The sequence below is a fragment of the Coregonus clupeaformis genome, chromosome 8 (assembly GCF_020615455.1).
Source record: "Coregonus clupeaformis isolate EN_2021a chromosome 8, ASM2061545v1, whole genome shotgun sequence".
Taxonomy (NCBI): domain Eukaryota; kingdom Metazoa; phylum Chordata; class Actinopteri; order Salmoniformes; family Salmonidae; genus Coregonus; species Coregonus clupeaformis.
The window spans coordinates 19,164,768-19,188,775 of NC_059199.1; the positions used below are offsets into that span (position 1 = coordinate 19,164,768).

At 42.0% G+C, this 24,008-nt stretch overlaps 2 protein-coding genes across 2 annotated transcripts; both read right to left on the minus strand.

The window, feature by feature from the left end:
• Positions 1 to 775: 775 nt before the first annotated feature.
• On the minus strand, positions 776 to 11,089 carry LOC121571233 (oligosaccharyltransferase complex subunit ostc). The gene is made up of 4 exons (XM_041882576.2): positions 10,485 to 11,089; positions 4,307 to 4,400; positions 3,945 to 4,142; positions 776 to 1,021 (listed from the first exon to the last, which is right to left on the minus strand). The coding sequence occupies exons 1-4, from the start codon at positions 10,621 to 10,623 to the stop codon at positions 1,003 to 1,005; spliced, it is 450 nt and encodes a 149-aa protein (XP_041738510.1). The 5' UTR covers positions 10,624 to 11,089; the 3' UTR covers positions 776 to 1,002.
• A 4,388-nt stretch (positions 11,090 to 15,477) lies between these two features.
• Positions 15,478 to 23,472, minus strand: LOC121571234 (60S ribosomal protein L34). The gene is made up of 5 exons (XM_041882577.1): positions 23,435 to 23,472; positions 22,852 to 22,924; positions 22,487 to 22,586; positions 19,936 to 20,039; positions 15,478 to 15,615 (listed from the first exon to the last, which is right to left on the minus strand). The coding sequence occupies exons 2-5, from the start codon at positions 22,914 to 22,916 to the stop codon at positions 15,531 to 15,533; spliced, it is 354 nt and encodes a 117-aa protein (XP_041738511.1). The 5' UTR covers positions 22,917 to 22,924; positions 23,435 to 23,472; the 3' UTR covers positions 15,478 to 15,530.
• Positions 23,473 to 24,008: the final 536 nt, after the last annotated feature.

Below are 24,008 nucleotides of genomic sequence, written 5' to 3' on the forward strand. Positions count from 1 at the left end.
ATAGCAGCTGGGTCTGGTCTGCTTATGTAGCCAGAAAAAAATAAGGGAGTGGGGTGTCTCACTTCCACTTCGGTTTCAGGTCAAGGTTCCCTCTCTTGCGTGAGCATGCTGTCCTGCGTGAGCTCACAAGGGAAAGCATGCTCAAAGATGGTCACGAGAGAGGGGGAACGCTCACTTAGACAGGAACCTTGACCATTGTTTTCAATGGGAAACTGCACAATAACAGCTGGCTCTGGTCTACTTATTTATTGTTACTTTTTCCCCTAATAAACTGGTAAAAAAAAAAAAAAAATAGCTTCTTATCAAAGAGCAATTTATCAAGCAAGAATTTGCTAATACTATCTGTAAGTGGTCTGAGTGAGGGGCCTAATTGGACAACCCTAATGGAAGGGATATGCAACCTGAAAACTAGCTGTTATAGGTTTGAAACTGTTATTAACTCAGTTTTTCCCCAAACTCTGTCCTGGGGCCACATTTTGGTTTTTGCCCTAGCACTAAACAGCTGATTCAAATGACCAACTCATCATATAAATGAAATGTGTACCCAGGGTGGGCCCCAGAACCAAGTTTGGAAACCCTGTATTAACTTATACCGCCTGGTAATGTCGACAGGCACGCAAAAACTCCATCCCACCAACACAGGCTTTAATTTCAGGCAGTCTTTTCAAACAGCTTACACTAAAACAGCATTATCATTTTCACAATTTCCCAGTATTTTATTTATTTATTATTACAACCTCATAGTTTGGAAATATATATAAAACACAGGAAAATCTCATTTTGACTGCACTGGCCTTTAATACGTCACTCAAACATGGTCAAATACTTATTTCTAGGGAACGATGTTACTGTCAATTCTAAATTTGCAATTTAAATCTGTGTTATAAATGTTTAGGCTGCCTTAAATCAATTGAAGCTTCAGTCCATAATCAACAGTGAATGTGCAAGTTATAGTTGTCTTTGCCCTTCTTTCTTCGTCTTGGTAATGTGTTGTGTCCATCTTTAACCCATGAGGTACCCACTGCAGGGAAATAAAGGAAAGGTAGAGACAGATTAGAGTATGCTTCCAACACGTGCAGTCAAAATTAACACTTTTTAAATATTTGTCAGCAGTTCAGGTAAATAGCTGATTGATATATACACAAGTATGTGGACACCCCTTCAAATTAGTGGATTGGGCTATTTCAGCCACACCCGCTGCTGACAAGTGTATAAAATCTAGCACACAGCCGTGCAATCTCCATAGACAAACATTGGCAGTAGAATGGCCTTACTGAAGAGCTCAGTGACTTTTAACGCGGTACCATCATAGGATGCCAACAAGTCAGTTCTCCAAATTTCTGCCTTGCTAGAGCTACCCCGGTCAACTGTAACTGCTGTTATCGTGAAGTGGAAACGTCTAGGAGCAACAACGGCTCAGCCGACCTCGACAAAATGGTTTGTCGAGGTCGGTGTGGAAGAACTTAGCCTGCACAGAGCCCTGACCTCAACCCCATTGAATACCTTTGGGATGAATTGGAACACCAACTGCGAGCCAGGCTTAATCGCCCAACATCAGTGCCCAACCTCACTAATGCTCGTGGCTGAATGGAAGCAAGTCCCCACAACAATGTTCCTACATCTAGTGGAAAGCCTTCCCAGAAGAGTGGAGGCTGTTATAGCAGCAACTCCATATTAATCAACTCCATATTAATGCCCATGATTTTGGAATGAGATGTTCGACGAGCAGGTGTCCACATTCTTTTGGTAATGTAGTGTACCTTGGAAAGAAGTGGATGGCGCTCAACCAACGTGAGTCGAGGTGCAACCAAATAATTCATTATTGAAAAGGCGAAACGCTCGCTCACCATTAAAAACTCATTTTATTTAAACAACTATTTTTAAGCTTGATGTTTCGGCATTTATCAATGGCCTTCATCCATCCAACCTGACAGAGCTTGAGAGGATCTGCAGAGAAGAATGGGAGAACCTCCCCAAATACAGGTGCCAAGCTTGTAGCGTCATACCAAAGAAGACTAAGCTTTAATCGCTGCCAAAGGTGCTTCAACAAAGTACTGAGTAAATGGTCTAACTAGATAGTATAACAGGCAAAAATGACCTAAAACTAATGTTATGCAAGGTAGATGACAATTCTTCGTGGGTAGCTAGCTAACAATTCGTCGTGGCTATCTGGCTAGCTAGCCAGTAAGCCCTATTAAATTACTATGGGCTTGTGATCTACGCACACTAGCTCATGGGTATTGTAGGCAGGTAAACATGCCAAAATTAACACAACATGTATTTATTAAAGCACCAATATAAAATATTGGAGTCAAGCAACATATGTGATGTGATTGGGCAATATTTCATTCTGAAGTCTGAGTTTATTTTCTCTCGCTTCAGCTCAAATAATGGTTAAGACATTTTGATTTCAATCACATTTACGTAATTTTTTACATGGTTGCTTCTTATTTCTGTCCATACTTTCTGTTGAAGATTGCATTGATGCATGCTCCAAAATATGTACAAACGGAGTACGCAGTCGAGAAGTGCCCTGTGCTCTGCTTCGCACACTTTGATTTGGACTCATACTCTGACCCTCCTGTGCTCCAATATGCGTGCTGGGAGCATGGTAGTATGCATTTTGAGAAACACCTAGTGTTTCCCAAACCTCGCATACCCCCAGCCTGAGACGGTAGAGAAAGCGAGACATCTCACTGGTTAATTTCTTCTGGTCGGGGCAGGGCGGGGCGATCAGGGAGGGGGACAATATGTAGACCATAGCCAGCTGTTATTGGGCAGTTTCCCATTGAAAAAAATATTGTCTGTGTAAGTGGGTGTGCCCTCTCTGGTGTGAGCATGCCAGATATTATGGAGGAACCGTGAGCTCACGCGGTAAAGCATGCTCACGCGAGAGCGGGAACGATCACTAAGACAGACAAGAACCTTGCCCATTTTTTCCAACGGTAAACTGCCTGAGTAAGACATCTTCATTTATCCACCATCTTTGCCCCTAGCCAGTCCAATTCTTTGATGTTTTCTAGAACTAGCACAGCCGATTCAAATGGTCTTATAAATCATTAAGCCCTTGATTAGTTGAATCAGCAGTGCTGGTTCTGGAATACATGAAATAACTAGGCTGGCTGGGGGTACTTCGAGGAGAGGTTTGGGAAACACGGGTCGAAAACACCTTACAAACGCTCCAACCCAAATCATATTACAACAGTATCCTTTTAAGGAGAATGTCTGCATTCGATTATAATTTTTTTAAGTTACTTTTTAAATCTGGTGTTTTGATGCATTACAACATTTCAAAGGAGAGTTGTCCTGCAATAGACTTCACTGTCACGAAGACTGGTGCGTTCAGTACGATTGAGCAGGGTTGAAAGAAGACGGTACTGTACTGAACGACTAGTTGAAGAACAGTGTGATTATGGTGGCCCAGAGGGAGAATGTGTATGGTGTGTTTTGCGATCTGAAATGGTCACACCCATATTGATCAGGCCACACCTCGCCACTCCCACCAAAGGCTGTTGAAGGATGGTGCACACCATTTTGGGGAAACATGTAATTCACTACAAAACGCCACGCAACGTAGCAAACGTTGAATCGAACTGAAGGAACCCAGGTCTATTTTGAGTGGAATATCCTCTCATTGAGTGGTATCAAATGAGATACATATTTTGAGTGGTAGTCCAAAACCCAAACATCAATCTCAACCATCCTATCAAGAGTGTTGCTTGTGTTGTGACGATTAGGTCGCCTTTAAACTAGACAAACAAATGTGTAAAAAACGCAGCAACGTAATGGTTTTCAATGGGAGCAGTGCGTTGGGGAAGGGCCTAGGGTTGTGTTGCACTGTCCATCAGATAAGTAGCACATTTCTCCCCACCCCAAGGACATGAGTTTAATGTGTTTTGGTTTGGTTTGGAGGCACCCTTTTAAATCTTCACAAGAGTACTTACGGCAGTTTCATTCTCATGAACACCCTGGCCATGAAGAAGCTGAGCAGGACGCTTACAAAACCAATGAAAAGCAGGAGGAAGCGGTTGAGTTTAGGGATGTTTGGGGCATTGGAGCGATCCAGGATTATGAAGCCCAAGCCTCCCATTGTGAAGAGGAAACTGGAGGCCAACCCTTCCATGATGTACTGGCCATTCACTCTTCATGGGAAAGAGAACAAATAAAGGTGGTTATGACTACTGACTACCCTTACAATTTTTGGCAATACAATGCAGATAATTATGATAATGAATGGTGTAAATGATGGCCCCAAGCGTTGACAATGCAGGAACAGCATACACTGGCAAAGAGGCTGCGTACTTACCTGTATGCCAAAAAGGCAACTGGCCGCTGGTGCCCATGTTCATCGGTCATTGAACCCACACTAGGTGGTTCCACAATGACATCGTAGATGATACCTGCAGATTGGAGAGCGACACGATGAAAGCCATTGGAAATATTTAGCTAAAGTAACTAGAAATACAATCAATAGTTAGCTATGCATTGGCATAGTATATGAATTGGCATGGTAAACGTGATGTGCGAGGGCAAAAGAGGGTGCAATGCTAGCCCAGACCATCTGAGCTGGCTTGCTGGTTTGCTATACGTAGCCTATTCAAATCGGCTAATAAACGACTCAAGGTTTATTAGCCGCAGTGTTGGGGAAGCTACTCTGAGAATATAGTTTAACATTACCTAGTGTGATTAATCAGGCTGTAATACACAATTGGTATATAGTGTTGAATAAAATGACATTTAAACTTAACTCCACCGGTTTTCTGTGCGGTTTGTCCTTCAGCTGCTCAAAATTTGACACAAAATATCCACAGGAAAGTATTGTTTCGTCATTTAGCAGACGCTCTTATCCAGAGTGACTTACAGTTAGTGAGTGTATACATTTCTTTATTTTTAAAAATTATACTGGCCCCCCGTGGGAATCGAACCCACAACCCTGGCGTTGCAAGCGCCATGCTCTACCAACTGAGCTACACGGGGCCCATATGCATCTGTTGATACCTTTAAAAAAAAGGTAGAGGCGTGGATCAGAAAATCAGTCAGTATCTGGTGTGACCAACATTTGCCTCATGCAGCGCTGCATCACGGTTGCATAGAGTTGATCAGGCTGTTGATTGTGACCTGTGGAATGTTGTCCCACTCCTCTTCAATGGCTGTGCGAAGTTGCTGGATATTGGTGGGAACTGGAACACGCTGTCGTGCATGTCAATATAGAGCATCCCAAACATGCTCAATGGGTGAGTATGCAGGCTATGAAAGAACTGGGACATTTTCAGCTTCCAGGAATTGTGTACAGAGATCCTTGCGACATGGGGCTGTGCATGATCATTTCTTACATTTTTAGTCATTTAGCAGACGCTCTTATCCAGAGCGACTTACAGTTAGTGAGTGCATACATTTATTTATTTTATATATTTTTTCATACTTTCATGATGAAACATGAGATGATGGAGGCAGCGGATGAATGGCACGACAGTGGGCCTCAGGATCTCGCCACAGTATCTCTGTGCATTCAAATTGCCTATCGCTAAAATGCAATAGTGTTTGTTGTCTGTTGCTTATGCCTGACCATACCATAACCCCACCGCCACCATGGGGCACTCTGTTCACAACGTTGCCATCAGCAAACCACTTGCCCACACAACGCCATATATGTGGTCTGCGGTTGTGAGGCTGAGTGGACGTACTACCAAATTCTCTAATACAACGTTGGAGGCGGCTTATGTTAGAGAAATGAACATTACATTCTCTTGCAACAGCTCTGGTGGACATTCCTGCAGTCAGCATGCCATTTACACACTCCCTCAACTTGAGACATCTGTTGCATTGTGTGACAAAACTGCACATTTTAGAGTGGCCTTTTGTCCCCACCACAAGGTGCACCTGTGTAATGATCATGCTGTTTAATCAGCTTCTTGATATGCCACACCTGTCAGGTGGATGGATTGTCTTGGCAAAGGAGAAATGCTCACTGACAGGGATGTAAACAAATTTGTCAATTTTTTTTGAGGGAAATAAGCTTTTTGTGCGTATGGAAAATGTCTGAGATCTTTTATTTCAGCTCATGAAACATGGGACCAACACTTAACATGTTGCGTTTATATTTTTGTTCAGTGTAGCTATTGAACCAAGCATGCCATGACCTTGAATATAGTATATTCTGAATAAGGAGAGGGAGAACAATCCACACCTTTTGAGTGATTTATGTTTTATACAAAAATACACAAAAATCACAAAACGTGTGGATTGTTCTCCCTCCCCTGATTCAGAATATACTATTTTCATTGTCATGGCAAGATTGGTTCAATCGCTATTGAGGAGAGAAAAACCGAATATCCAATATAAAACTCACTTTACCTCGGCGCTAAACCGAACCATATACAGTGCATTCGGAAAGTAAATCAGACCCATTGACTTTTTCCACATTTTGTTACGTTACAGTACAATTCTAAAATTGATTGAATTACTTTTTTTTCCTCATCAATCTACAAACAATACCCCATAATGACAAGCGAAAACAGATTTAGAAATGTTAGTAAATACCTTATTTACATAAGTATTCAGACCCTTTGCTATGAGACTCAAAATTGAGCTCAGGTGCATCCTGTTTCCATTGATCATCCTTGAGATGTTCCTACAACTTGATTGGAGTCCACCTGTGGTAAATTCAATTGATTGGACATAATTTGGAAAGGCACACACCTGTCTATATAATGTCCCATAGTTGACAGTGGATGTCAGAGCAAAAACCAAGCCATGAGGTCGAAGAAATTGTCCGTACGGCTCCGAGACAGGATTGTGTCGAGGCACAGATCTGGGGAAGGGTACCACAGTGGCTTCTATCATTCTTAAATGGAAGAAGTTTGGAACCACCAAGACTCTTCCTAGAGCTGGCCACCCGGCCAAACTGAGAAATCGTGGGAGAAGGGCCTTGGTCAGGGAGGTGACCAAGAACCCAATGGTCACTCTGACAAAGCTCCAGAGTTCCTCTGTGGAGATGGGAGAACCTTCCAGAAGGACAACCATCTCTGCAGCACTACACCAATCAGGCCTTTATGGTAGTAGCCAGACAGAAGCCACTCCTCAGTAAAAGGCACGACAGCCCGCTTGGAGTTTGCCAAAAGGCACCTAAAGGACTCTTAGATCATGAGAAACAAGATTCTATGGTCTGATGAAACCAAGATTGAACTCTTTGGCCTGAATGCCAAGCATCACGTCTGGAGGAAACCAGGCACCATCCCTACGGTGAAGCATGGTGGTGGCAGCATCATGCTGTGGGGATGTTTTTCAGCGGCAGGGTCTGGGAGACTAGTCAGGATTGAGAGAAAGATGAACGGAGCAAAGTACAGAGAGATCCTTGATGAAAACCTGCTCCAGAGCGCTCAGGACCTTAGACTGGAAAACCAGCCACGTCGCAGACACCGACGTCTTGCTTCAGGACAAGCTAAACACCTTCTTCGCCCGCTTTGAGGATAACACAGTGCCACCGACGTGGCCCACTACCAAGGACTGTGGGCTCTCCTTCTCCGTGGCCGACGTGAGTAAGACATTTAAGCATGTTAACCCCCGCAAGGCTGCCGGCTCAGACGGCATCCCTAGCCGCGTCCTCAGAGCATGCGCAGACCAGCTGGCTGGTGTGTTTACGGACATATTCAATCTCTCCCTATCCCAGTCTGCGGTCCCCACATGCTTCAAGATGGCCACCATTGTTCCTGTACCCAAGAAAGCAAAGGTAACTGAACTAAATGACTATCGCCCCGTAGCACTCACCTCTGTCATCATGAAGTGCATTGAGAGACTAGTCAAGGATCATATCACCTCTACCTTACCTTTCTGTCACCCTAGACCCACTTCAATTTGCTTACTGCCCAAATACATCCACAGGCGATGCAATCGCCATCACACTGCACAATCACATCTGGACAAGAGGAATACCTATGTAAGAATGCTCTTCATTGACTATAGCTCAGCATTCAACACCATAGTACCCTCCAAGCTCATCATTAAGCTTGATGCCCTGGGTCTGAACACCGCCCTGTTTAACTGGGTCCTGGACTTCCTGACGGGCTGCCCCCAGGTGGTGAAGATAGGAAACAACATCTCCACTTTGCTGATCCTCAATACTGGGGCCCCTCAAGGGTGCGTGCTCAGCCCCCTCCTGTACTCCCTGTTCACCCATGACTGTGTGGCCAAGCACGCCTCCAACTCAATCATCAAGTTTGCAGACGACACAACAGTAGTCGGCTTGATTACCAACAATGATGAGACAGCCTACAGGGATGAGGTGAGGGCTCTAGGAGTGTGGTGCCAGGAAAATTAACCTCACTCAACGTCAACAAAACAGATTATCATGGACTTCAGTAAAACAGCAGAGGGTGCACCCCCCTATCCACATCGACGGGACCACAGTGGAGAAGGTGGAAAGCTTCAAGTTCCTTGGCGTACACATCACTGACAAACTGAAATGGTCCACCCACGCAGACAGTGTGGTGAAGAAGGCGCAATGGAGCCTCTTCAACCTCAGGTGGCTGAAGAAATTTGGCTTGGCACCTTCCAACAGGATGACCCTAAGCACACAGCCAAGACAACGTAGGAGTGGCTTTGTGACAAGTCTCTGAATGTCCTTGAGTGGCCCAGCCAGAGCCCGGACTTGAACCCGATCAAACATCTCTGGAGAGACCTGAAAATAGCTGTGCAGCTACGCTCCCCATCCAACCTGACAGAGCTTGAGCGGATCTGCAGAGAAGAATGGAAGAAACTCCCCAAATACAGGTGTGCCAAGCTTGTAGCGTCATACCCAAGAGGAATCGAGGTCGTAATCACTTCCAAAGGTGCTTCAACAAAGTACTGAGTAAAGGGTCTGAATACTTATGTAAATTTGATATTTCCGTTTTTTATTTTTAATAAATGTGCAAACATTTCTAAAAAACTGTTTTTGTTTTGTCATTATGGGATCTTGTGTGTAGATTGATGAGTGGGGGGGGGTGGGGGGAATACAATGTAATCCATTTTAGAATAAGGCTGCAACGTAACCAAAATGTGGAAAAAGTCAAGGGGTCTGAATAATTTCCGAATGCACTGTACCTATGGGCTCTCAAAAAGTTGGGTAAACAATACTTCCCTGTAGATATTGTCTCAAATTTCGAGCAGCTGAAGGACAAACCGCACAGATACTGGTAGAGTATGTTTAAATGTAATTGCATTCAAAATTCTAGCTTGTACGGAACATTTACACAATTTTGCAGGTATTAGTTTCAGATTGTTTATACCAATTAAGCAAGTATTACAGCCTGATTAATTAAAGTCAAAATTACCAAGCTACCAATTACTTCACTGACACTGAAAGACATTGAGCTACACAGTAAAGCTACCCTTAGAATTATAGCTAGTTTGTTTACATTTACATTTTACATTTTAGTCATTTAGCAGACACTCTTATCCAGAGCGACTTACAGTTAGTGAATACATATTTTTTTATACTGGCCCCCCGTGGGAATCGAACCCACAACCCTGGCGTTGCAAACGCCATGCTCTATCAACTGAGCTACATCCCTGCCGGCCATTCCCTCCCCTATCCTGGACGACGCTGGGCCAATTTTGCGCCGCCCATGAGTCTCCCGGTCGCGGCCGGCTGCGACAGAGCCTGGATTCGAACCAGGATCTCTAGTGGCACAGTTAGCACTGCGATGCAGTGCCTTAGACCACTGCGCCACTCAGGAGTCAACTAAAGTTTAACTAAAGTTACTTTAAAAAAGTAGTTCACTAGCTACATCAAAAAAATTGTTACCATGACTGCAGGAACAGATCACAGGTCGAGTCAGATGTTAACAGAATGGGTGTGCTTGGAAAAAGCAAATTCGGTTGATGGTTGGCACAAAACGGAGGTTTGTAATGTTAATTTAGCTATCTCCCTGTGTTCTTATGAAATCCCTTCATTTTTGCAACACTGATTAGCTGATTGTATAGGTCTGACTGCATGTACTGGCAGAGTCTTTCCTCAATGTGTATGTTAACTAAATCATTTTACATGAGTTACAAATCCTGGAGTTAAGTAGCTGATGAAACTCACTCAACTCCACCATTTAAAATGGAGTTAAGCAGCGACTGGTGTGGGCGGACTGGAGCTCTGATGTCACATAATATTTAGTAATTTAAAAAAACTACTATTTTCAGCACCCAAACAATAGCCCACAATTACACACATTGTTTTATATATATAAACGTCATTTTATGTGACGGAGTACCAGTCCAACCACCAGTCAACTCCAATGTAAATCGTGGAGTTGAGTCGACTAAGACTAACGTTGAGAAACCCAGCTATCACTAACTGCATACAATAATCGTGATGGTTGAATAACGTTAACACATAGCTAGTTAGTAGATTGATGTAACTTGGTTCATAACGTTACAGCCAAAGGCTTTATTAAGCATATGTTACAGCAAATTAGCTAGCTAACGTTAGCTAGCAGCAGTGTTCGACAACTTACCTCCAGTGATGAGAAAGTACGAAACAATAACGATCGCATAGACTGTCATAGCCGACGGCATGTGCAACCATGATGGCTTTTTGAGTTTTATATTTGGACATTCCAACACTGCGAAAGGTAGACCGTATAATGTCTCCATAATTCAATATGAATTGACTCTTTCGGTAAAAAGATTTCTGGTTTCTGGCTGCTACGTCGACGTGTCCAGGAAGTACCGAAAATCTAGTTCGTAGATAAACACTTAATAAGCCAATGCCAGAATTTGAATGAGAGAATGGATTTCATGAATGGAAAAATGTAATATCCAAAATAACTGTACTCGAACACTGACAAAATGTGACCAAAAGTCTATTTTACTTTTAAATGTGTCATTTATCTGATAAGACCGTAGTGGTGACGTAGTTGTTGTGCGATAGTCAAAGGTTCTAGAACAAAATGATCCTCGCTATCTACCCCTATCAGTGTTGCCAAGTTGCAACCACGCAGTTTACTTTCAAAACGATGTTGCGGGTGAAAATGTAGTGGTTGCGGATTTTTGGGCTATTTCTAAATTGCACCACGGCCGCCATGGCATTTCTCTTAAAATGTATATAATTCACTGTGACCTGCTGCTGACTGTCAGGCAGTGAGGCAGGCTGTTGCTGAGTGAGAGTGAGCTACAACTATTGCCTGAGTCACGTGAGCTGTAGGTAGGCGATTTAGATTGTCATTATTGAGACACCAATTTCCAACCCTTTTTCCATAAAACAGATTAATATACTAGAATTTATGCACATCAATAAATAATGGCAACAAAGCACTGGAAAACGACTTTGGGCGCACTATAGCGCATTACTACATACATTCGCTCGGAGGTGGTTTAAACTGCATTCGAATGTTGATTTAGCGTAAAGAAAACTGTATCAAGCTTAGTGTTTTATGCATGCTCAGTTCATGGGTCTCGGGGGCTGGCCGAGTGGAACATTGAAATGGAAGTTATGGAACTCCCTCGCGTGCTTCTTTTTATGGGAAAAGTCCTCAATGAAACTTACATTAAATGTGGATAATTATACATTTGCCTCTCTGTTGGCAATCAAGTAGCCTATTAATGTATATCTTATTGTAGGCTACCATTTGATACAATACATACACTACCGTTCAAAAGTTTGGGGTCACTTAGAAATGTCCTTGTTTTCCATGAAAACATACATGAAATGAGATTGAATATGAAATATAGCAAAATGCATAGGAAATGTAGTCATTGACAAGGTTAGAAATAATGATTTGTAATATAAATAATAATTGTGTCCTTCAAACTTTGCTTTTGTCAAAGAATCCTACATTTGCAGTAATTACAGCCTTGCAGACCTTTGGCAATCTAGTTGTCAATTTGTTGAGGTAATCTGAAGAGATTTCACCCCATGCTTCCTGAAGCACCTCCCACAAATTGGATTGGCTTGATGCCATAGGGTCAAGCTGCTCCCACAACATTTACATTTTAGTCATTTAGCAGACACTCTTATCCAGAACGATTTACATGAGCAATTAGGGTTAAATGCCTTGCTTAAGGGCACATCGACAGATTTTTCACCTAGTCAGCTCGGGGATTAGAACCAGCGACCTTTCGGTTACTGGCACAAGGCTCTTACCCACGAAGCTACCTGCAGCCTACAACAGCTCAATAGGGTTGAGATCCAGTGACTGTACTGGCCACTCCATTATAGACAGAATATCAGCTGACTGCTTCTTCCCTAAATAGTTCTTGCATAGTTTGGAGCTGTGCTTTGGGTCATTGTCCTGTTGTAGGAGGAAATTGGCTCCAATCAAGTGCCGTCCACAGGGTATGGCATGGCGTTGCCCTGTACAACTCTCCCACTTTACCACCACCAAAGCACCCCCAGACCATCACATTGTCTCCACCATGCTTGACAGATGGCATCAAGCACTCCTCCAGCATCTTTTCATTTGGTCTGCGTCTCACAAATGTTATTCTTTGTGATCGGAACACCTCAAATTTCCATTGGTCTGTCCATAACAATGTTTTCCAATCTTCCTCTGTGCAGTGTCTGTGTTCTTTTGCCCATCTTAATATTTTCTTTTTAATGGCCAGTCTGAGATATGTTTTTTTCTTTGCAACTCTGCCTAGAAGGTCAGCATCCCGGAGTCGCCTCTTCACTGTTGACGTTGAGACTGGTGTTTTGCGGGCACTATTTAATGAAGCTGCCAGTTGAGGACCTGTGAGGCGTCGGTTTCTCAAACTAGACACTAATGTATTTGTCCTCTTGCACAGTTGTGCACCGGGGCCTCCCACTCCTCTTTCTATTCTGGTTAGAGCCAGTTTGCGCTGTTCTGTGAAGGGAGTAGTACACAGCGTTGTACGAGATCTTCAGTTTCTTGGCAATTTCTCGCATGGAATAGCCTTCATTTCTCAGAACAAGAATAGACTGACGAGTTTCAGAAAAAAAGTTATTTGTTTCTGGCCATTTTGATTCTGTAATCGAACCCACAATTGCTGGTGCTCCAGATACTCAACTAGTCTCAAGGTCAGTTTTATTGCTTCTTTAATCAGCACAAGTTTTCAGCTGTGCTAACATAATTGCAAAAGGCTTTTCTAATGATCAATTAGCCTTTTAAAACGATAAACTTGGATTAGCAAACACAACCTGCCATTGGAACACAGGACTGATGGTTGCTGATAATGGGCCTCTGTATGCCTATGTAGATATTCTATTAAAAATCAGCCGTTTCCAGCTACAATAGCCATTTACAACATTAACAATGTCTACACTGTATTTCTGATCAATTTGATGTTATTTAAATAGACAAGCAAATAGCTTTTCTTTTGAAAACAAGGACATTTCTAAGTGCCCCCAAACTTTTGAACAGTAGTGTATGTTGAAATGACGATATCACTGGAGTAATTGCAAATCAATTTGTGCCACTTGTGTAACCTACATGGAGCTGGGAAATCAATTTCATAAATAGCCTATAACTTCAGTTTGATGTAGCCTTGTTATTATGAAATTATTAATGAACATGCTTAGTTACTTAAATTGGAAGTTATCAAAGCTCTATCGCAATTGCCAATCAGTTAGAACGCATTAGATTGACGCAACAGTAGTCAGATTAGGCTACCGGTTAAAAAAAGCATATTCAGTTCATATACATATTATTAATATTTAATTCAGTGATTTAAATTATGACCCCATCCTCAGTACCCTATTCCAGCAGACAATTGGGAAACAAGCACTTCATACCTCGAAATCTATTCATGTTGAATAAATTAGTCTGTTAATTTGAACTAAGCAAACTATTAAATCGTTCAGTTTACATCTTGCCTAGGCTACTGTTGACTTTCTGAAAGAGATGTAGGCCTATCATGGGCTATACATTTACATTTTAGTCATTTAGCAGACGCTCTTATCCAGAGCGACTTACAGTTAGTGAGTGCATACATTTTTCATGTCGTTTTTAACTCGTTTGACAGCAATAAGGCCCGAGGGGGTGTGATATATGGCCAATATACCACGGCTAACGGCTGTATCCAGGCACTCTGCGTTCCGTCATGCTTAAGAACAGCCCTTAGCCGTGGTATATTGGCCATATACCACACCCCCTCGGGCCTTATTGCTGTCAAACGAGTTAAAAACGACATCCATTGATGGAAAATGATCTGGCGGGGTTTAATAAGGGCAAATTATCTTTTCTCTTGCCACATATTCAAATCAGTGGAGGCTGCTGAGGGGAGAACGGCTCATAATAATGGCCACTCATTCTGCTCCAGCCATAACCACAAGCCCGTTCTCCCCAATTAAAGTGCCACCAACCATCAGTGGTTCAAATTCGCAAGTCGCCTCATTGGCCCCCAGAAAAATTTGCCTACATTTAGGATATTGTTTGTATTTCACACCATGTTGAGGTAAAAATCATTTGATGCTTGTATGGATGTCAACCCCAACACATGTTCATGTCATCATTACCAATCAACTGCATTAGTCGTTTCACTACCGCCACCGATTGCTGTATGCTAACCAGCTTAAACGGGAGTTAGCATTTAGCAGTCACTTTTAAACCTGAAAAGGGACAACTTCTATGTTATGCAGCGAAAAACAGCAAAATCGGACTTAACTACATTGTGGGCCTGTTACAATACATCAATAACAGATTTGCAGAATATCCACTTTGTTAAATAAGAATTGTTGAATGTGCACCAATCTGGTCAATGGAACGTCTGTGATTGACTCCTTCACCACCACATCAATGCTTAGGGTAAGGACATCCCAAGGATCCCAGATAGCACTGACCACAAAAGGGTAAAAAAAAAAGTTAAAGGGTAGCTAATGACAGATTAAAGAGGTTAAAGTATCTTTGGTAATACTCTGTTAGTATTTATATCATTCATCATCCTCTGGTATATTGGATGAAATCCTATCAAAATCACAAATAGCTGAGACACCATTCTGTCCATTGATAGGTATCTAATAATGTATGCACTCACTAACTGTAAGTCGCTCTGGATAAGAGCGTCTGCTAAATGACTAAAATGTAAATGTAGGTAGCCCTAAAGTAATGTCTTTGGTAGCCCTTCCATCTTTTCACAGATTCTCTGGTGGAATATTTCAAACCGTATGAAGATTTTCTGCTATATAGAATCCTGTGGGTAGCCAGAGTATTCCAAAAATGTAAAGCCTATAGAACACTTAGCCAGCTTGATAGCCGCAACAGCCACTGAACATTAGTAAATATGTTTTTTAAAAAGCCTGCTCACCGTCAGAATTACAAGCGCATGCAACACCATTTTAATATTTCATGTAATCTGCCTAAGCTTGAGTAAAAACAATTCCTTAAATGTAATGTCAGTGTCAACACTTTCAAAGTCAATAGGACAATGTTCAGTAGTCCACTCAGTTTACAAACTTCAGTCTCATTCAAAACTACAAAATGGTAGTCCACATCGAGAAACACTGCCCTCAAACTTCAAATGTAGGAATACTATGGACAGTTGCACCATGAGTCAGGACACGACACATTTTTAATTATTTGTTATGTTGCAGTACAAATACACATTTACTTAGATTTCTGACTCTGAGCCTGTGCTTTAAGGACCTTGACAACGATCTTCTGCTCCTCAATCAGGAAAGCACGCTTGATCCTGTGGTAGACAGAAGGGTGAAGGTTAGTGGATCAGTTAACTTTGAGATGTTCAGGACATGCCATTGATGGTTACTTTACAAATACCGACCAAATGTCAACACTACGAAAAATCAAATGAATGCATGTTGCAAAGACCAATGCAGATTGTAGAAACATCCTACATCTTTATTTTTTGCCCATAGGAAGTTTCACTGCTTTTCACAGTGCACCCCAGAAAAAATCTCAGTGACATTCTTTGACAAAAAACAGCTAAAACGTAACCACCATCTACTTAAAATCACAACTGATCAGTTTGAGAGAGATGTCATTAGGATTGGACTTACCTGTAAAGAATGTAGTTTTTAATCCTAGCACATTAAATTTACAAGAGCATTCTAAGCTAACCAGCAGCTGCTGAAGCAAACAAAATGCACTTAAACTGTTAAGGATAGAAATTAAACTATGGCTGGCTGGTGCCTTGAAAGCAATAACATCTTTCTGGCATAGTTAGTCCAATATGCAAGTAAACCCTGTCAGCCAGAACCACCCAGGGGGCAGGAGTAGGGCTGTGACGGTTATTGAATATCCATGTAACTGACGGCTATGGATGAAGACAGTCATGAAAATAACTGTCAAAAAACAGTTAAAATAGGCATACATTAATTTTAGGTGTAATTTTTATAAACTTCATTTTCATGTATATAAACTACCTAATAGCGAGAGTTTTTACTAATGATAAGCAATTGTTTTGCTAACTTAAATCTGTCTACATTTTTCCAACTGATGCGCAGCGGTGTAGAGCGCTATAGGCTATGGCACGTGAGTAAATTTTTTTGCTAATGTGTCAAATGGAATGCTCCAATCTGCTCCAACCTGGCATGGTATAATTTGATAAACTTTTCTTACATTTATAGACTAGTCAACGCTAATCAGGCCCGGTCCTGGCCAATATGCCACCCTGCTATCCCCGCAAAGTAGAATAGTAGCCTAGGCCATACAGTGTCGGCCCACAATGTACTTTTATGAATGTTCATGTGGTAACCTACCGTTTGTAAAACAGGCAATTTACCGTTAACCCCGGTCATTTGAAAAAAAAAAGTATGTTAATGTAATGCATGTAGTAATACAGTAATGTACTGGTCTCTCTCTCAGAGTACAAATGTTATTTGCAGAGTTCACAACCTGCTACACTTCTGAGAAACAAGTTTTGGTTTATTTCATACCATTTACATGCTCCATGTGAGCAATGAGCATGTGTCTGGTTTCTGTCCTGTTCAGTCAGTTTATTTATATATATATATATATATATATATATATATATATATATATATATATATATATATATATATATATATATATCACACACACACACACATACACAACCGGTCAAAACTTCTTTATTTTTACTATTTTCTACATTGTAGAATAGTGAATACATCAAAACTCTGAAATAAAACATATGGAATCATGTAGTAACCAATAAAGTGTTAACCAAATCAAAATATTTTATATTTGAGATTCTTCAAATAGCCACCCTTTGCCTTGATGACAGCTTTGCACACTCTTGGCATTAAGGGAAACAAGAAAGAAACTAAATGGCTGAAATTACGTTGGAGCTTCAGCATGGACAGCGCAATAGACACTTGCTGTGCTGTGGTGTCTTTTTGCTGCAGCATGGAAGAGACAACATGCACCAGTCACAGGCATTCGGCGTCTTTTTTTTACAGTGTGGCCATCGGGCTCCCGAGTCATGTGTGTGTCTTAATTAAACAGTGCGCTTAAAGCATCAGACAAGCGCAGTGCTTATAGTTGATTTTATTAAAACATAGGGTGTGTCTATGGGAAAAATACGTTAACCAATAGATTGGTCGAAAGAACAGACTCAGTCTACCAATTATTTTTGAGTATACTTTAAATGCCCAGATGTCATACTTATGTCAGCTTTTACAACAGCTGATCAATTAGATATGGGGAGGCACTACCGAAATCAACGAATAGCAGGAAAACGCAATCAAGCATGACACGTGGTGATGTCATGTTAATCAGGCCTTTCGTTTTTTAACATAAGGATCGTTTGTTGTTGGCTAGGCTACCTATTTAATTAATGGATCAAGCCTTCACAGTCATTCTGATCTAAAATGGACAGTGCTTAAGTTAAATCAGGTTGCTGTCCAGCGGTTCTGAATTTGTGATGCACCTGACTGTCCACATTTCTGTACAATAGCCTTTTGATTTGAACATTTGAAAAGTTTGTGTGTACTAGGCAATTAGATTTAATTTATGTACGTTACAGCACTTTGGTTTTACTAATAAATGTTTAAATGTTATCTGCGTCTGGTTTCAGTCTTTAAATTAGGATAGATGGGCTACGGTATAGGTTGAACGTGATAGTCTACCTACAGTGAGGGAAAAAAGTATTTGATCCTCTGCTGATTTTGTATGTTTTCCCACTGACAAAGAAATTATCAGTCTATAATTGTAATGGTAGGTTTATTTGAACAGTGAGAGACACAATAACAAAAAAAGCCAGAAAAACGCATGTCAAAAATGTTATAAATTGATTTGCATTTTAATGAGGGAAATAAGTATTTGACCCCCTCTCAATCAGAAAGATTTCTGGCTCCCAGTTGTCTTTTATACAGGTAACGAGCTGAGATTAGGAGCACACTCTTAAAGGGAGTGCTCCTAATCTCAGCTTGTTACCTGTATAAAAAGACACCTGTCCACAGAAGCAATCAATCAGATTCCAAACTCTCCACCATGGCCAAGACCAAAGAGCTCTCCAAGGATGTCAGGGACAAAATTGTAGACCTACACAAGGCTGGAATGGGCTACAAGACCATCGCCAAGCAGCTTGGTGAGAAGGTGACAACAGTTGGTGCGATTATTCGCAAATGGAAGAAACACAAAAGAACTGTCAATCTCCCTCGGCCTGGGGCTCCATGCAAGATCTCACCTCGTAGAGTTGCAATGATCATGAGAAATCAGCCCAGAACTACACGGGAGGATCTTGTCAATGATCTCAAGGCAGCTGGGACCATAGTCACCAAGAAAACAATTGGTAACACACTACGCCGTGAAGGACTGAAATCCTGCAGCGCACGCAAGGTCCCCCTGCTCAAGAAAGCAAATATACAGGCCCGTCTGAAGTTTGCCAATGAACATTGAATGATTCAGAGGAGAACTGGGTGAAAGTGTTGTGGTCAGATGAGACCAAAATCGAGCTCTTTGCCATCAACTCAACTCGCTGTGTTTGGAGGAGGAGGAATGCTGCCTATGACCCAAAGAACACCATCCCCACCGTCAAACATGGAGGTGGAAACATTATGCTTTGGGGGTGTTTTTCTGCTAAGGGGACAGGACAACTTCACCGCATCAAAGGGACGATGGACGGGGCAATGTATCGTCAAATCTTGGGTGAGAAACTCCTTCCCTCAGCCAGGGCATTGAAAATGGGTTGTGGATTGGTATTCCAGCATGACAATGACCCAAAACACACGGCCAAGGCAACAAAGGAGTGGCTCAAGAAGAAGCACATTAAGGTCCTGGAGTGGCCTAGCCAGTCTCCAGACCTTAATCCCATAGAAAATCTGTGGAGGGAGCTGAAGGTTCGAGTTGCCAAACGTCAGCCTCGAAACCTTAATGACTTGGAGAAGATCTGCAAAGAGGAGTGGGACAAAATCCCTCCTGAGATGTGTGCAAACCTGGTGGCCAACTACAAGAAACGTCTGACCTCTGTGATTGCCAACAAGTACTAAGTCATGTTTTGCAGAGGGGTCAAATACTTATTTCCCTCATTAAAATGCAAATCAATTTATAACATTTTTGACATGCGTTTTTCTGGATTTTGTTGTTGTTATCCTGTCTCTCACTGTTCAAATAAACCTACCATTAAAATTATAGACTGATCATGTCTTTGTCAGTGGGCAAACGAACAAAATCAGCAGGGGATCAAATACTTTTTTCCCTCACTGTATAACCAGCCTGAGTAGGCCTACAACTCCATTCCTGTTATATTCAGTTTAGAGAAATTAATTGAAATTAGCCATTATCATTCTGGTTAATGCGATGCATGTCTGTTAAATTTGGAAAAATCCACCCGCAGTCAGGAGCCGCTACTTAAATTGCTGCCACTTCTTACTAAATGGTACGGGCTAAATAGTATGCGACGATGAGTACATAGTATGCAGTTTATGTAATACGCTAGTATGGGTAGTTGTAGTCATTCACCCTTCACATTTAGCTAGATATTAATCTCATAAACTGCACATTTTACCTGACATATACACAACACTTGGGACAGATTCTTCAGAAGACGGTGTTAGGGATACATTCTTACCTATCACGCACACACTTGGCACACATGGCACCGCCGTAGGCCCTGCTGACGTGCTTCTTTGTCTTTGAGAGCCTCATCAGGACCTGGGGTCTCACCGCCCGGATCTTTAAGACAAAGAAATGCTTGTGAGCACAGATTTAACAAAACCTGAACCCAGGTTTATGTTCAGGAGAAACGATATGGGAGAAGACATTTTGAAAAAGTGAAATGCCACAGCCATTGTTAAAGGAAAAGTTGACTTTATTTGAACAAAATATCAAAAGTTATGGCATGTTAGAAGTGCCCAGACACTTTTTGCAATCTCACTTGTTTGAGAAACATGTCAAGTTGTCATTCCGATTTCTAGCAGTTTCCCCTACCAGCTGTGCTGCTTCTGTGTAGCCCGTGCAGCACAGTTGGTAGGAGATCACTGGAGTCGCTCAAAATGGAATACAAAGTTGGGGATGACAAATCCATGTGTACAACAGTACAGATCTACATCAGTATACTGAGAGTGTTACAGTTTTAAACAATGTATTTGTGTGTTTTTGGAGCCTTTGCTCATGTTATGCCCCTACAACTGCTGAACGAGCATGAGGAGGTATATCGCTGGAGGAGTAAGTTACCCAAAAACAACACCTTTACAAAAGTGTCTGGGCACATCTATAACAGCTGAAATAGATTAGGTTCAAATAAAGTGAACTTCTCCTTAAAGATTGTTTGATTAAATGCCACCCTCTTCTCACTTCCCTTGGTCCTCTGTAGCTCAGCTGGTAGAGCACGGCACTTGTAACGCCAAGGTAGTGGGTTCGATCCCCGGGACCACCCATACACAACAACAAAAAATTATGCACGCAAGACTAAGTCGCTTTGGATAAAAGCGTCTGCTAAATAGCATATTATTATTATTATAGTTAAAAAGGTAGTCACAAGAAGAAAAAAGTCAAAAGAATTCAAATAGAGCCATGGTTTGCCTTACTTTCCTTCATCTGCAGGTAAGAAAAGCATGAGAAAGCCAATAGGCCTAGCTGATGGGCTGGGCATTCAACGTACCGCTTTCACCCATCCTTAGGGCGCCTTCAAAACCATACAAACTGATATGTAAAAACACAGCAACTCAATAGTCAGTGGAAGCAGTGAGTTGGGGCTTAGTATTGTTGAGCCCAGTGTCAGAAAAGTAATTATGTATCTGCCAACCAATTGAAAATGTAAAACCGCATTCTTATCAAATAATTTCTTCCCACCCACACCACTACGGCAGACATTTGTTTTGGTTGAAGCACCCTTAGTCTCCAGATCAGCACTGAGTAAAACGAGAAGGCCACATTATACCAGTGACAACCCATATACCAACTGAACTACATCCCTGCCGGCCATTCCCTCCCCTACCCTACCCTGGACGACGCTGGGCCCATTGTGCGCCGCCCCATGGGTCTCTCGGTCGCGGCCCGCTACGACAGAGCCTGGATTCAAACCAGGATCTCTAGTGGCACAACTAGCACTGCGATACAGTGCCTTAGACCACTGCGCCACTCGGGAGGCGTGGATGCCCCTTCAAATTAGTGGAGCAACAACGACTCAGCCACGAAGTGGTAGGCCACAAGCTCACAGAACGGGACCGCTGAAGCGTGCAGTGCGTAAAAATTGTTCTCAGTTGCAACACTCACTGCAGAGTTCCAAACTTCCTCTGGAAGCAACGTTAGCACAATAACTGTTCGTCGGGAGCTTCATGAAATGGGTTTCCATGGCCGATCAGCCGCACACAAGTTTAAGATCACCATGTGCAATGCCAAGCATCGGCTGGTGTGGTGTAAAGTTTGCCACCATTGGACTCTGGAGCAGTGGAAACGCCTTCTCTGGAGTGATGAATCACGCTTCACCATTTGGCAGTCTGACAGACAAATCCGGGTTTGGTGGATGTCAGGAGAACCTAGCCTGCCCCAATGCATAGTGCCAACTGTAAAGTTTGGTGGAGGAGGCATAACGGTCTGGGGCTGTTTTTCATGGTTCGGGCTAGGCCCCTTAGTTCCAGTGAAGAGATCTTAATGCTACAGCATACAATGACATTCTAGACGATTCTGTGCTTCCAACTTTGTAGCAACAATTTTTGGAATGCCCTTCCCTATTTCAGCATGACAATGCTCCCATGCACAAAGCGAAGTCCATACAGAAATGGTTTGTCGATATCAGTGTTTAAGAACTTGACTGGCCTGCACAGACACCTGACCTCAACGAACACCTTTGGGAAGAATTGAAATGCCGAATGTGGGCCTAATCGCCCAAAATCAGTGCACGACCTCACCAATGCTCTTGTGGCTCAATGGAAGGTTGTCCCCACAGCAATGTTCCAACATCTAGTGGAAAGCCTTCGAGGAAGAGTGGAGGCTGTTATATTAGCAAAAGGGGAGGACCAACTCCATATTAATGCCCATGATTTTGGAATGAGATGTTCAAGCAGGTGTCCACATACGTTTGGTCATGTAGTGCATTTTCACCACAACAGAAACAGACCTGAAAAATACCAGTTTGTATACTATGCAGTGGGATAAGATGTACATGGGACAATACTTACTCCACGCAGTCTACCAGGGCAGATTCCGCATGCAGACTTGGGTGCCTTGCCCACCTTCTTGGTGTACAGGTACACAATGCGGTTACCAGGAGTGCGGGACCTGTAAGTGGGGGAATACACATTACACTATGCAAAGTTGGCCACAATATTTTGAGGGATGAAAACATGCTTACATAATTCATTTTTCCAATACTACTTCCTATTTAAAATCAATAACTAACTAGACACAACCACGTGCAAGTCAGTACCACTTACTATCAACAATCAAACCGTTTAGATCACGAGAAAAGCCAGGCACTGCAGTAACCAAGAATGGCAAAAAGCCATGGGAATTGCAATGTAATTAGCTAGCTATAGCTACTTACAGCCTAGTTTTGTTGGATGCGGTGTTGTAGGACAACCTACGACGGTAAGTTAGGCGCTGGACCATGTTGATACCTGTAAATACATGATTGTAGGTCAGTAGTATAACGTCTTCCACCGATTGATTACATAACTACCTACCTAGATATTTAACTAGCTAGTTTGTTCATTATGCAATGGTATCGGGGCCTGCCGATGGAGTCAACATTACTGCGCAAGACAGTGTAACCAAGTAAGCTACGTTAGCTACCTAACACATTTATCAAATATCAAAGATGAAAACATATGATTTTACGTGGAAGAAGACACCTTAGTTTGGCCATTTAAACACAAGAACTTAATGCAGCAAGACTACAGCGGCAATTTTTTTGTCGTTTCTGCATTGGGCTAATGTTACTGAAGGCATGATACTTAAGGGTCGAATCCAACAAAGTACTAGGATAACATGAAATATTCTCATCAACGTGTTAACGTCTTTCTAACACTGGAAATATAGTCTTTGAAATACGATATTCATATTATATAGACACAGATTACATCAGATTACTTTGACTAAAAATAAGCGACGAAATTTAGGCCGCATACCCTTTATCAACGCAACCGGAAAAGGAAAGACTAAAGACGCTGCTGTGGAAGTTGAACTTCTTCTTTTCTTCTTCTTCTTCTTCTTCTTCCTGTGAATTTCCCGCAGAATGGACGCTGTGTTGCGTATTGCTGCCTTTCGCAGGTCGGCTTGAGAATTGCACATTTATATATCTGATAGCCTCACACTCGTAGGTGCAGGGGCCTCATTTATAAACCTTGCGCACGTACAAAATATAGCCCAAAATGTGCAGTACGCCAGTTTTCATGCAAAAGTGAGCATTTATTTAAAAAATATATACTTGACGTGAGAATATGCTCACCTCCCCACAAACTTTAGACCATGCTTACGCACATATGCTAGTGGTTGAGATGTTGTAGTGCAAGCTGGCAAGTAAGTATTTTGTGCAAATAAGGGATATGATTAAAAGCTTATTCATAAAACCTAAAAACAGGAAAACATATTAACAAGAATGCAACCATTTGCCATTAGCGAGAAGAGAGAAAATCTGTGTTTTTTTTGTTTTTTTTATACATGTTAGAATCACCTTTGGCAGCAACTACAGCTGTTAGTCTT